Source organism: Nerophis ophidion, linkage group LG22 (assembly GCF_033978795.1).
Source record: "Nerophis ophidion isolate RoL-2023_Sa linkage group LG22, RoL_Noph_v1.0, whole genome shotgun sequence".
Classification (NCBI taxonomy): Eukaryota; Metazoa; Chordata; class Actinopteri; order Syngnathiformes; family Syngnathidae; genus Nerophis; species Nerophis ophidion.
This window is the reverse complement of record NC_084632.1, coordinates 7,693,287-7,708,286: the sequence shown is the minus strand read 5'-3', so window position 1 is coordinate 7,708,286 and position 15,000 is coordinate 7,693,287. Positions and strand designations below refer to the sequence as shown.

Sequence of the window (15,000 nt, the reverse complement as noted above, 5' to 3'; positions counted from 1 at the left end):
ACCTTGGTCATGAGCTCTGTGATGATGAGAAGGCCTTTGTGCAAGATGACACCCAGCAAGCCCACCAGGTTTTTATGCTTCAACTTCCTGGAAGGAAACCAAGCAAACTCAACATGAGTGAAAACTTTATCCAACCACATAAAAGAAAAAACTTTGAGATTAAAATCTCCTTTACAGGAGCGACCTGACAAAAAGGGGCATCAAAAGACAGGTATCATCAATACAGCAGCAGTCACACAGGATGCCTCAGGCCTAGCAATTATTTTGACTCGGGGAGTTAAATTTAGAGAAAAAAATGTGTCTGGGGGCCGGTATATCTACTTTTAGGAACACTAATACAAAACCTCACAATAATGTACATGAAAACAAAAAATGTGTGATTAACAATATTAGCTATGAAGGATAAAACACTGAATATTGACAACATATGAACACTCCATTGACACATTTTTACAATCAAGTGAAACACAACAAAAATGCAACAAACAGCGAAATATGAACATGAAGGGTAAAAAACAACAACTTACAATCAAATGTGATGTATCACTAAGCTTTATAACTTTGTTGTAAAAATCTCCTTCCGCGTCTGTCCCAGACACCCACATTTAAGGCTCTGGAAACACTCCCTATCCACACTGGTTGGTGCCTGGTCTGAGCTGCTGTGACTTACATTACCATGGTAACTAATTAAATGACCATAGTAATTAATTAGATTACAATAGTAACTAATTAGATGACCATAGTAACTCATTAGATTAAAATAGTAACTCACTAGATTACCATTTTAACTAATTAGATGACCATAGTGAATAATTACATTACCATAATAACTTATTACATTACCATAGTAACTAGTATATCATGCAAAATTCTAACCATTGAAATACTTTGTATAGTTCAAGACTTACGGTCATTAGAAAACATCACTGCACACTACTATAGTAACTAATTAGATTACCATATTAACTAATTAGATGACCCTTGTAACTAATTAGATGACCATAATAACAAATTAGATTACCATAACAAATTAGATTGCAATAGTAACTCATTTGTTGACCATCGTAACTCATTTGTTGACCATAGTAACTAATTAAATGACCATAGTGACAAATTAGATCACCATAGTAACTAATTAGATTACCATAGTAACTAATTAGATTACCATAGAAACTAATTAGATTACTATAGTAGGTAGTATACAATGCAAAAGCACAGATTTGAACCATTGAAAGACTTAGTATAGTTGAAGACTTACGGTCATTAGAAAACATGGGTGCACATCATAATGGCAGTTACACTTTCTATCTTAAAAGATCTAAAAAAAAAAAAAAAAAAAAAAGGATTTGGGAATGCCCGGCGGGTCAGATTGAGAAGCTTAACGGGCCTTAATTTGCCGAGGTCTGCTATAGATAAAAGCACAAATTACTTACAACATAAACATAAGAACATGCAATAGTTATTAACAAGACAAAATGATTCAATAAAAACTATTTAAAAACATTTCTCTATCTTTTAATATGTCCTAAAATTCCCAAAGTTCAGGTCGCCTCAGATTCTTTTGTATTCCATTCCATGACCATGGAGCAGCAAATCTGAAAGCTTTTTTTTTTTTTACCAAGACTTGTGTTGGCTCTAGGAATCAACACACCGAGAATGTCCTGGGACTGCAAACTGACGGGACTGGAGTGTCTACACATAAACAGAAATAAGGGAGAACCAGAGCAAGAAGTGATTTATTTCTTATTTTTTTTAAACCTCCATCGAGAAAATCTTCGGACTGATAAAGATGGACAGTTTGCCATTGCATATAAAGTGCAATGGTGGACAAGGTTGTCACAACCAGAAATAAAACAGGGATAAACAGTATCTAGATTTTTGATAGATGTCAATGTGGTTCAAGAGATGCACAGAGGCCACAAACCTCTACTTAGTCAAAAAGAAGTGATGAGGACGTCTCCAGACTTACGTCATCACGGCGGTCTCCTGCAGGAAGGCCTGCGCTGTGACATCACACTTAATGGTCTTGACTGCCACCCTCTGGCCCAAATACTCGCCTTCAAACACAGCTGGAGGACACAATCATACAAGAGGTGTCAAAAATGAATCTCTTAAAACAGCAGAGTTCAAACTCCCACTGAAAAATGAAAGGAAACGGGGGCCGTGTCATCTGCTGGTGTTTCCTGAGTTTTAGAGCACTCCATGCATCCCACTGCTGACCAACTTTATGGAGATGCAGATTTAATTTAACAGGGCTTGACACCTCCACACAGTGCCAAAATTACCAGCACCCTGTTCAAGGGCCATAGTATCCTTGTCTTTAATTGGCATGCAACTACGCCTGACCACGGGCGGTCAGGCGTAGTTGCAAGAGGTAGTCACCTGAAATGGTTTTCACTTCACAGGTGTGCTTGAAGCTAATGGAGAGAATGCCAAGACTGCGCAAAGCAGTAATCAGAACAAAGGGTGGCTATTGTGAAGAAACTAGAATATAAAACATGTTTTCAGTTATTTCACCTTTTTTTTGTAAAGTACAAAACTCCACATGTGTTCATTCATAGTTTTGATGTGACAATCTACAATGTAAATAGTCATGGAAATAAAGAAAACACGCTGAATGAGAAGGTAAACCAAACTTTTGGCCTGTAATGTATATATTTTAAAATTATTTGTTTTTTAATCAAATAAGAATCACAATTTGTTTGATGGTCTTAATAACTACTGTGGCGATATCAGGAATTATAACACTACGCCGAAAAATCTGATAATGCTGAACTGAAAAAAATAAGAATAACACATTTAAAAAAAAAAAATGATATACAGTATACGGTCCTGTAAAAAGGACCGGGTGAGGAAATCAAGCGCTCCTTTTCTCGTACTTGTGACCTCATTGTAAACAAACATAGTGTCGATCATTCGGTACTCCGTCACTGTTTAAGACCTTATGTGTGATATTTGCACCAAATGGAAAATCGCACTTCAACACATCTAAACTTTTCAGCCACCTGAAATGCTAGTATTTCTATGAAGGCATTTTGAGAGCCTAGAAAGTTGGTACCACTGTAATTTTGCCACATTTTTGGGTGTGACCAAAGCATGAATTGATTAACGTGGACCCCGACTTAAACAAGTTGAAAAACTTATTCGGGTGTTACCATTTAGTGGTCAATTGTACGGAATATGTACTGAACTGTGCAATCTACTAATACAAGTATCAATCAATCAATCAATCAATCAATCAATCAATCAATCAATCATTAAAGAGTGGGACTACCCAGGGAGAGCACCAATGTGTTCAAACAACAACCAGGTGCCATCTGTGAGCAGATAATACCGTATAACAGGGGTGGGCATTACGTCGATCGCGATCGACTGGTCGATCTCGGAGGGTGTGTCAGTCGATCTCAAGCCAGGCATTAAAAAATATACATAAAAATGAGCAATCATCAATCATACCAAGACTTCACTTTCGTCAGTTGTTTGACATTCTCGGCACCCGAGGATCTTGTGAGATGACGCTGGCTGCTGCAAGCTCATATTTAAGAAAAAAATTACTAACAGGGCGGACGCAGAGAAACACATTTTATTTCTAGAGACTCCGTACCTACTGTCAAAACTCTAAAGACCGACTGCACAGTTCCTGTCTTCACCATAAAAGACCTGTTTCATCCTGCCTGTGCTAACAAAATAAGAGTCTCAGAAAGCTAGCGTGCACAAGCTAGCAAGCTACAGAGTTTGATGCCAATGTATTTCTCCCCCGCCCTCAGCGACCGCTTTCTCACTTGCTTGCCCACCCGCACACTGACTGACGTCACTCACCTGCTGCCAGACATTAAAGGGCCACACACATATGCTACTCTCATAACAAAGTGTTTAAAAACGAGTATGCAAGTTGGACAAATGAGATGCCAAATCCAACCACTTTCATGTGGTATTGGACAGAAAGGAGGACTTTTTTTTTTCCTCCATTTGAAAATGCGGACGTTATCAGCACCACTGTCTGATTCCAATCAATGCAAGTCATCAGAATCAGGTAATACACCAACTTATATTCTTGTCTTCATGAAAGAAAGGAATCTATGTGTGTTAAACATGCTTGTATTATCATTAAACACCATTAACTTGTTAACAAAAATGTCTCTTTCATAAATAAATAAATATAAATTATAAATAGGAATGAGGTAGATCTCCTCGACTTGGTCACTTGAAAAGTAGCTCACCTGCAGAAAAAGTGTGAGCGCCCCTGCTGTATAATATACATAATACAAGAAGCTTACCACCAAACTCCCCTTCTCCAATGCTGTGCCCCAGTGTGAGTTTGCAGATGTCCAGCAGCCATCCAGCTGCAAGAGGAGACACATTTCTCCTGACATCAATTAAGACTTCACAGAATTCTTCTTCCCTACCTTTGGATAGCTCTGTCTCCGCCGACTTGGCTCCGTGTTTTGCTTTGGGTTTCAGGAGCGTTTGAGCAATGGAGCCCTTGTTGTGAGAGTAGAACTGGAAAAAGGGAAGCGGTAAAGGTCGGATAACACTCACATTGGATCATTCCTCATTTAAAGATCACGCATGAATCACGTTGCCTTTTGTCTGCATGCAATACATTTAACTGTGTTACATTTTGGCACAAAACATTGCCAAGGTCAATCTCAGTATTTTTTTCATATCTGAACAAAATATACACTTTTATTTAGTAGTGAAAACGTTTGGTCAAGTAAAATTAGTGAAACAGTGAAGAATATTACAGACCTTCAGTGATAATTGTGTTTTGGTGACACCTAGTGGCCACAATAATTCAGTAGGGCAGGGGTCGGGAACCTTTTTAGCTGAGAGAGCCATACAAGCCAAATATTTTAAAAAGTATTTCCGTGAGAGCCATATAATATTTTTTTTAAGACTGAATACAAATATTATTCTATCTTATTTCAATTATTGTGCAGAAATATTGGAAAATACATATCATAGCAACATAATGCCTTTATTTCACAGAAAAGAGCAATTCCTATCATTTTTAAAGTTCGATATAGAGACCACACGAAACCACTTCATTAGGTCAGGATTACGAAAACTGAGAGACATTGTAGAATTGAATACTCTATTAATGATGTTCAAAGCGAGAAATACAATTCTTCCAAAGGACATACAAAAGTTATGTGTTCACATCTGAAGATGAGAACCACAGAAGGCTTTAAACATCCAAGAGTGCGAACACATTTGAAACAAATGTGCTTGTCTGTTGTTGGTGTGAAAGCATGGAATTCTCTAAACAAAGACTTAAAAAGATGTAAGAATATCTGGGACGGCGTGGCACAGTGGGAGAATGGCCGTGTGCAACCCGAGGGTCCCTGGTTCAAATCCCACCTAGTACCAACCTCATCACGTCCGTTGTGTCCTGAGCAAGACACTTCACCCTTGCTCTTGATGGGTGCTGTTTGGCGCCTTGCATGGCAGCTCCCTCCATCAGTGTGTGAATGTGTGTGTGAATGGGTAAATGTGGAAGTAGTGTCAAAGCGCTTTGAGTACCTTGAAGGTAGAAAAGCGCTATACAAGTACAACCCATTTATCATTTATTTAAAAGAGTTATAAAAAGAAAAAACTGGAATGATATCAAACTGAATTTTGATTTAGATTGGACGTGTCATTGTGAAAATGCTTAAAGGAAAATTGAAAAGTATGTTGGCGTTCGGGTATTGTTGGAGGGAACAGTTATAAAGTCATCGAAAATAATTTGTGTTAAAAAGGGGGCAGATAAATATAAGAATATTATTCTTCCATCTGCTCCTTTCTGATCATGGAAATGTATAAGAAACAAAAAAAACAATGAAAGTGTCAATTGTACAAGGCTTGTATATATGCATTTTAATGAAAGGAATAAAAATAAATTATGATGATGCATGCATTTTTAAGTAAGTCCAACATTGTTATTCTGAAGCTAGCCAACAATAAATAAAATACTTCTTACTATTAATGCTACTTCTTGAACAGGTGCGGTAGAAACCGGATGGATGGATTAAAATGCATGAGAATCTTTTATATTTTGAACGTTATTTTTGACACTGTGATTACCGGCAGAATTATTCATTACTTATCGTGTTTTGCAATGTCAGCTAAGATTTATCTGAGAGCCAGATGCAGTCATCAAAAGAGCCACATCTGGCTCTAGAGCCATAGATTCCCTACCCCTGCAGTAAGGGGTCATCTTATGATTTTTCTTTTCTACATATACACATTTAAAATCTTGTGCTCTACATAACATGTAAGGTTGGTTCTTTGGGTAAAAATTTTGCATAAATGATGTATCAAAGGCCATTTTCCAGCCGCTTTTTGACCCTCACTTAAGGATTCGCCGTTTTGTTTACGTGCCGCCACTTCAACAGGCGTGTCCAGTGATGTAGTTTTTAGTGCTTCCAAAGCGAGTCGACTGACTGATTAAGTCTGCCCTGTATGCTACTTTGTAGTGGAAATGGCAACAGCGGAGAATCCGTGTGCATGTACGAGCCACTCTGCCCCACAACAAGAGGAAAGTGAAAAACAAGAAACTTATTGATTAAATTGACTACAACAGGGGCGCTCACACTTTTTCTGCAGGCGAGCTACTTTTCAATTGACCAAGTCGAGGAGATCTACCTCATTCCTATTTATAATTTATATTTATTTATTTATGAAAGAGACATTTTTGTTAACAAGTTAATGGTGTTTAATGATAATACAAGCATGTTTAACACACATAGATTCCTTTCTTTCATGAAGACAAGAATATAAGTTGGTGTATTTGATTCTGATGACTTGCATTGATTGGAATTAGACAGTGGTGCTGATAACGTCCGCATTTTCAAATGGAGGAAAAAAAAAGTTGTCCTTTCTGTCCAATACCACATGAAAGTGGTTGGATTTGGCATCTCATTTGTCCAACTTGCATACTCATTTTTAAACACTTTGTTATGAGAGTAGCATATGTGTGTGGCCCTTTAATGTCTGGCAGCAGGTGAGTGACGTCAGTGAGTGTGCGGGTGGGCAAGCAAGTGAGAAAGCGGTCGCTGAGGGCGGGGGAGAAATACATTGGCATCAAACTCCGTAGCTTGCTAGCTTGTGCACGCTATCTTTCTGAGATTATTATTTTGTTAGCACAGGCAGGATGAAACAGGTCTTTTATGGTGAAGACAGGAACTGTGCAGTCGGTCTTTAGAGTTTTGACAGTAGGTACGGAGTCTCTAGAAATAAAATGTGTTTCTCTGCGTCCGCCCTGTTAGTGATTTTTTTCTTAAATATGAGCTTGTAGCAGCCAGCGTCATCTCACAAGATCCTCGGGTGCCGAGAATGTCAAACAACTGACGAAAGTGAAGTCTTGGTATGATTGATGATTGCTCATTTTTATGTCTATTTTTTAATGCCTGGCTTGAGATCGACTGACACACCCTCCGAGATCGACCAGTCGATCGCGATCGACGTAATGGGCACCCCTGGTCTACAATGTCAAAGCACTCTGGGTATCTCCCCAATAGCTCCATGGTTTCAGTTCACATTCTTGCAACTTATGCAGATCCCAAATATACAATTTTCACCAAAAAAATTCTAAATAAAATACAATTAAAGCAGTTCTTGTTTAAATTATCGTTTATGACAACAATAATATTGATAATTTATTGTTTTGTTTTTTATTGTGGATGAAATGTTTATTGTAAATTGTTTGCTGCCGGTGATCTACATCTTGCCCAGGGACTACGGCTGGAAACTAGCTTTGTAGATTTGAGATTTGTTCCTAATATTTGACTGCAATGTGAACATTAGTACTACTGCATCATGAACATTAGTACTACTGCATCGTGAACATTAGTACGACTGCATCGTGAACATTAGTACTACTGCAGTGTGAACATTAGTACTACTGCATCGTGAACATTAGTACTACTGCATCGTGAACATTAGTACTACTGCATCGTGAACATTAGTACTACTGCATCGTGAACATTAGTACTACTGCATCGTGAACATTAGTACTACTGCATCGTGAACATTAGTACGACTGCATCATGAACATTAGAACTACTGCATCATGAACATTAGTACTACTGCATCGTGAACATTAGTACTACTGCATCGTGAACATTAGTACGACTGCATCGTGAACATTAGTACTACTGCATCGTGAACATTAGTACTACTGCATCATGAACATTAGTACTACTGCATCGTGAACATTAGTACGACTGCATCGTGAACATTATTACTACTGCATCGTGAACATTAGTACGACTGCATCATGAACATTAGAACTACTGCATCATGAACATTAGTACTACTGCATCGTGAACATTAGTACTACTGCATCGTGAACATTAGTACTACTGCTTCGTGAACATTAGTACTACTGCATCGTGAACATTAGTACTACTGCATCGTGAACATTAGTACTACTGCATCATGAACATTAGTACTACTGCATCGTGAACATTAGTACTACTGCATCGTGAACATTAGTACTACTGCATCATGAACATTAGTACGACTGCATCGTGAACATTAGTACGACTGCATCGTGAACATTAGTACTACTGCAGTGTGAACATTAGTACTACTGCATCATGAACATTAGTACTACTGCATCATGAACATTAGTACTACTGCATCGTGAACATTAGTACGACTGCATCGTGAACATTAGTACGACTGCATCATGAACATTAGAACTACTGCAATGTGAACATTAGTACAACTGCATCGTGAACATTAGTTCTACTGCATCGTGAACATTAGTACTACTGCTTCGTGAACATTAGTACTACTGCTTCGTGAACATTAGTACTACTGCATCGTGAACATTAGTACTACTGCATCGTGAACATTAGTTCTACTGCATCGTGAACATTAGTACTACTGCTTCGTGAACATTAGTACTACTGCTTCGTGAACATTAGTACTACTGCTTCGTGAACATTAGTACTACTGCATCGTGAACATTAGTACTACTGCATCGTGAACATTAGTACTACTGCTTTGTGAACATTAGTACTACTGCTTCGTGAATATTAGTACTACTGCATCGTGAACATTAGTACTACTGCTTTGTGAACATTAGTACTACTGCATCGTGAACATTAGTACTACTGCATCGTGAACATTAGTACTACTGCATCGTGAACATTAGTACTACTGCTTTGTGAACATTAGTACTACTTCATCGTGAACATTAGTACTACTGCATCGTGAACATTAGTACAACTGCATCGTGAACATTAGTACTACTGCTTTGTGAACATTAGTACTACTGCATCGTGAACATTAGTACTACTGCATCGTGAACATTAGTACTACTGCTTTGTGAACATTAGTACTACTGCATCGTGAACATTAGTACTACTGCATCGTGAACATTAGTACTACTGCATCGTGAACATTAGTACTACTGCTTTGTGAATATTAGTACTACTGCTTCGTGAACATTAGTACTACTGCATCGTGAACATTAGTACAACTGCATCGTGAACATTAGTACTACTGCATCGTGAATATTAGTACTACTGCTTTGTGAATATTAGTACTACTGCTTCGTGAACATTAGTACTACTGCATCGTGAACATTAGTACTACTGCTTTGTGAACATTAGTACTACTGCTTCGTGAATATTAGTACTACTGCTTTGTGAATATTAGTACTACTGCTTCGTGAACATTAGTACTACTGCATCGTGAACATTAGTACAACTGCATCGTGAACATTAGTACTACTGCTTTGTGAACATTAGTACTACTGCATCATGAACATTAGTACTACTGCATCGTGAACATTAGTACTACTGCATCGTGAACATTAGTACTACTGCATCGTGAACATTAGTACTACTGCATCGTGAACATTAGTACGACCGCATCGTGAACATTAGTACTACTGCATCGTGAACATTAGTACTACTGCAGTGTGAACATTAGTACTACTGCAGTGTGAACATTAGTACTACTGCATCGTGAACATTAGTACTACTGCATCGTGAACATTAGTACTACTGCATCGTGAACATTAGTACAAATGCATCATGAACATTAGTACTACTCCAGTGTGAACATTAGTACTACTGCATCATGAACATTAGTACTACTGCAGTGTGAACATTAGTACTACTGCATCATGAACATTAGTACTACTGCATCGTGAACATTAGTACTACTGCTTTGTGAATATTAGTACTACTGCTTCGTGAACATTAGTACTACTGCATCGTGAACATTAGTACAACTGCATCGTGAACATTAGTACTACTGCATCGTGAATATTAGTACTACTGCTTTGTGAATATTAGTACTACTGCTTCGTGAACATTAGTACTACTGCATCGTGAACATTAGTACTACTGCTTTGTGAACATTAGTACTACTGCTTCGTGAATATTAGTACTACTGCTTTGTGAATATTAGTACTACTGCTTCGTGAACATTAGTACTACTGCATCGTGAACATTAGTACAACTGCATCGTGAACATTAGTACTACTGCTTTGTGAACATTAGTACTACTGCATCATGAACATTAGTACTACTGCATCGTGAACATTAGTACTACTGCATCGTGAACATTAGTACTACTGCATCGTGAACATTAGTACTACTGCATCGTGAACATTAGTACGACCGCATCGTGAACATTAGTACTACTGCATCGTGAACATTAGTACTACTGCAGTGTGAACATTAGTACTACTGCAGTGTGAACATTAGTACTACTGCATCGTGAACATTAGTACTACTGCATCGTGAACATTAGTACTACTGCATCGTGAACATTAGTACAAATGCATCATGAACATTAGTACTACTCCAGTGTGAACATTAGTACTACTGCATCATGAACATTAGTACTACTGCAGTGTGAACATTAGTACTACTGCATCATGAACATTAGTACTACTGCAGTGTGAACATTAGTACTACTGCATCATGAACATTAGTACTACTGCAGTGTGAACATTAGTACTACTGCAGTGTGAACATTAGTACTACTGCATCGTGAACATTAGTACTACTGCATCGTGAACATTAGTACTACTGCATCGTGAACATTAGTACTACTGCATCGTGAACATTAGTACTACTGAATCGTGAACATTAGTACGACCGCATCGTGAACATTAGTACTACTGCATCGTGAACATTAGTACTACTGAATCGTGAACATTAGTACTACTGCATCGTGAACATTAGTACTACTGCATCGTGAACATTAGTACTACTGCATCGTGAACATTAGTACTACTGAATCGTGAACATTAGTACTACTGAATCGTGAACATTAGTACTACTGCATCGTGAACATTAGTACAAATGCATCATGAACATTAGTACTACTCCAGTGTGAACATTAGTACTACTGCATCATGAACATTAGTACTACTCCAGTGTGAACATTAGTACTACTGCTTCGTGAATATTAGTACTACTGCTTTGTGAATATTAGTACTACTGCTTCGTGAACATTAGTACTACTGCATCGTGAACATTAGTACTACTGCATCGTGAACATTAGTACAACTGCATCGTGAACATTAGTACTACTGCTTTGTGAACATTAGTACTACTGCATCGTGAACATTAGTACTACTGCATCGTGAACATTAGTACTACTGCTTTGTGAACATTAGTACTACTGCTTCGTGAATATTAGTACTACTGCTTTGTGAATATTAGTACTACTGCTTTGTGAATATTAGTACTACTGCTTCGTGAACATTAGTACTACTGCATCGTGAACATTAGTACAACTGCATCGTGAACATTAGTACTACTGCTTTGTGAACATTAGTACTACTGCATCATGAACATTAGTACTACTGCAGTGTGAACATTAGTACTACTGCATCGTGAACATTAGTACTACTGCATCGTGAACATTAGTACTACTGCATCGTGAACATTAGTACTACTGCATCGTGAACATTAGTACGACCGCATCGTGAACATTAGTACTACTGCATCGTGAACATTAGTACTACTGCAGTGTGAACATTAGTACTACTGCAGTGTGAACATTAGTACTACTGCATCGTGAACATTAGTACTACTGCATCGTGAACATTAGTACAAATGCATCATGAACATTAGTACTACTCCAGTGTGAACATTAGTACTACTGCATCATGAACATTAGTACTACTGCAGTGTGAACATTAGTACTACTGCATCATGAACATTAGTACTACTGCAGTGTGAACATTAGTACTACTGCATCATGAACATTAGTACTACTGCAGTGTGAACATTAGTACTACTGCATCGTGAACATTAGTACTACTGCATCGTGAACATTAGTACTACTGCATCGTGAACATTAGTACTACTGCTTCGTGAACATTAGTACTACTGCATCGTGAACATTAGTACTACTGCATCGTGAACATTAGTACTACTGCATCATGAACATTAGTACTACTGCATCGTGAACATTAGTACTACTGCATCGTGAACATTAGTTCTCCTGATGTGTGAACTTTAGTACTACTGCATCGTGAACATTAGTACTACTGCATCGTGAACATTAGTACTACTGCATCATGAACATCAATACTACTGCATCATGAACATTAATACTACTGCATCATGAACATTAGTACTACTGCATCGTGAACATTAGTACTACTGCATCGTGAACATTAATACTACTGCAGTGTGAACATTAGTACTACTGCATCATGAACATTAGTACTGTCAGAATAATTGTATATATGTTATGACACAACTTTGTGTTCCCATGAGTTCAGGCTGCCCTGCGAGAGAACAAAAGCTGTCTTTGATCTTATCAAGCAAAAGGCCTACCGCTTGTAAACCTTCACTGTGTGCGATGGGATGCGACGTAGAGGTGTTGGTTTCTTTGATCTATTGGACAGCCACAGGAAGACTTTGTCATGACCCAAGCTCTAGAAAGCAGAGAGGGGGAAAACCTGACACAGCTCCAGGCAGTTTACTTTGAACTTTTTATGACCGAGTGCGGGAGCAGTTTATGACCCCCCTCCCCTTAGAAACAGCTGCAGCTATGAAATCAGAAAGGGCCTAAATAAAGGAACCCTTTCATCAGAGCGTGGTGGGAGCCTGTAGCTGAGTGTGCAGCCCCAGACGTTTCCTTTCATGAGCTAATTGAATCCTGTCTCTGTTTGATTCCTTTGCTTCTTGTCTTGTTTAATAGATAGTTTGGTGTTTGAACCTGAGAAGTACTACTGCAGTGTGAAAATTAGTACTACTGCGTCATGGAGGTTTCTGATGCACACAGAATACAAAGTACCTCTATCATGTGGATGAGGTTGGGGAAGTGCTGCTTGTTGTCAATGGTCAGCTGGTGGTCCTGGTGCATCACACGGTAGTGGATGACCTCCCCACACACACTCACACACAGCACGTAGTCGCCGGGGTGACGGATGGACTCGCGCACCAGGAACAGGCCGTCCTCCGCCGGTTGCAGCTTGCAGACGGCCTCTGGGCCCGAGATCTTCCCGTGAAACCATCTGCTGAAGGACAGGTCACACGTCAGGCCTTAGACTGGATCCGGCATTTAAAAAACAGAGGAAGTTAGTCTTCGAACTCCTGCGTGGTGTTTGTGAGTTTCCTCGCCGCCAGTAATAGATAGAGCTGTCACTACGTCTGCCACTACACTTCCTGATGCAACACTGCGGTGGCGGTTGAGTTTCCTGTGAGAAGAAGTGAGCATTCGGAGGAACAGTTTACATACGGCATGAGGCTGAGGCTTGCATCAACGCGCAGAGCTCCTCTTTCCCGCACATTGGTGCCGTTTATGATCCCCTCTTCTCCACTGGAGTTATGTCGGGCTTTGTAGTATCCTTTAGTCTAGGGCCATATTACAACACGCAATAAGTATGCTGACTTTCTTATATTCAGGGTTTAGGTATACAGTGGAACCTCCATTTACAAACCCCTCTATTTGCAAACTTTTTGATGTATTTAAATTAGGGCTGGGCGATATATCGATATAATATCGCAGGTTTGTCTCTGTGTGATATAGAAAATGACTATATCGTAATATTCGATTATAGATAGATTAGATTAGATTAGATTAGATAGTACTTTATTTATTCCGTCAGGAGAGTTCCTTCAGGAAAATTGAAATTTTCAGCACAATCCCATTCAAGATTAGACAAACATTACAGGGAGACAGAACAGGATCGCTGACGGGTCTGCCGGCTTCCAGCGCCCCTTAAAAAAGATGAGATACAGGTAAAATAGGGGGGGGGGGGAATGGGAGAAAAAAAAATAGAAGTTTAAAATAAAATATATGTTCTCACACAGTTGCTTCTAGCAGTGGGCATTACATTACTGGCATTTCTCACTCCTTCTCGTCTCTCCTTCTCACAGAGACGTAAAACAAGCCCGCCTTCTTACATACGTCACATACTGTCGCGCGTCTAGCGTCATACGCTCTCGCAGAGCAGAGGTAGCAACATGACTAACGTTAGCTGAGGCATGTTGTGCAAGCAGAGCGGAGTTTGTGACAATACAAGAGAGAGAAGGTGCAAAACTGATCACAAATGGAGGAAGAACAATAAATGCCCAAAATAAAGAGCAGGAGATCCATCATCTGGCGGTGGTATAATAAAGCTTGAATAAAACATATTTAAGCTTTGAAAACTGATAAGCTATCCTGAAATTAGCAATTCAAACTTATTATTAGCTATTCTTACTCGTATTGTGAAGATTTGTGTCTTGAGACACACTTGTGATGCTCAAAAGTGCGTAACACTTTTTCTGTTGCCTAAAAACAAGTTCTTACGTATGTCTCACTGAAAAAATACCATTCAGGGGATTGTGACTTGTATCTTAGAAATATGTAGTTGCTGAGTTTTTTTCCAGTGTACAGGACAGTTTAGCTTGTCGTTTGGGGCGGTATAGCTCGGTTGGGACAGTGGCCGTGTCAGCAACTTGAGGGTTGCAGGTTCGATTCCCGCTTGTGCCATCCTAGTTACTGCCGTTGTGTCCTTTGGCAAGACACTTTACCCACCTGCTCCCA

The 15,000-nt window shown here is 39.0% G+C and overlaps 1 protein-coding gene across 2 annotated transcripts in view; it reads right to left on the bottom strand.

The window, feature by feature from the left end:
• Positions 1-15,000, bottom strand: part of matk (megakaryocyte-associated tyrosine kinase) — a 32,480-nt gene that overhangs the window by 9,747 nt on the left and 7,733 nt on the right. For both annotated transcript variants that reach the window (XM_061883168.1, XM_061883169.1), the window contains exons 4-9: positions 13,708-13,823; positions 13,264-13,483; positions 4,407-4,500; positions 4,278-4,343; positions 1,970-2,069; positions 3-87 (exon numbers count right to left, since the gene is read on the bottom strand). In XM_061883168.1, the coding sequence (XP_061739152.1) occupies positions 3-87; positions 1,970-2,069; positions 4,278-4,343; positions 4,407-4,500; positions 13,264-13,483; positions 13,708-13,823 (681 nt within the window). The remainder of the gene's footprint in view (positions 1-2; positions 88-1,969; positions 2,070-4,277; positions 4,344-4,406; positions 4,501-13,263; positions 13,484-13,707; positions 13,824-15,000) is intronic.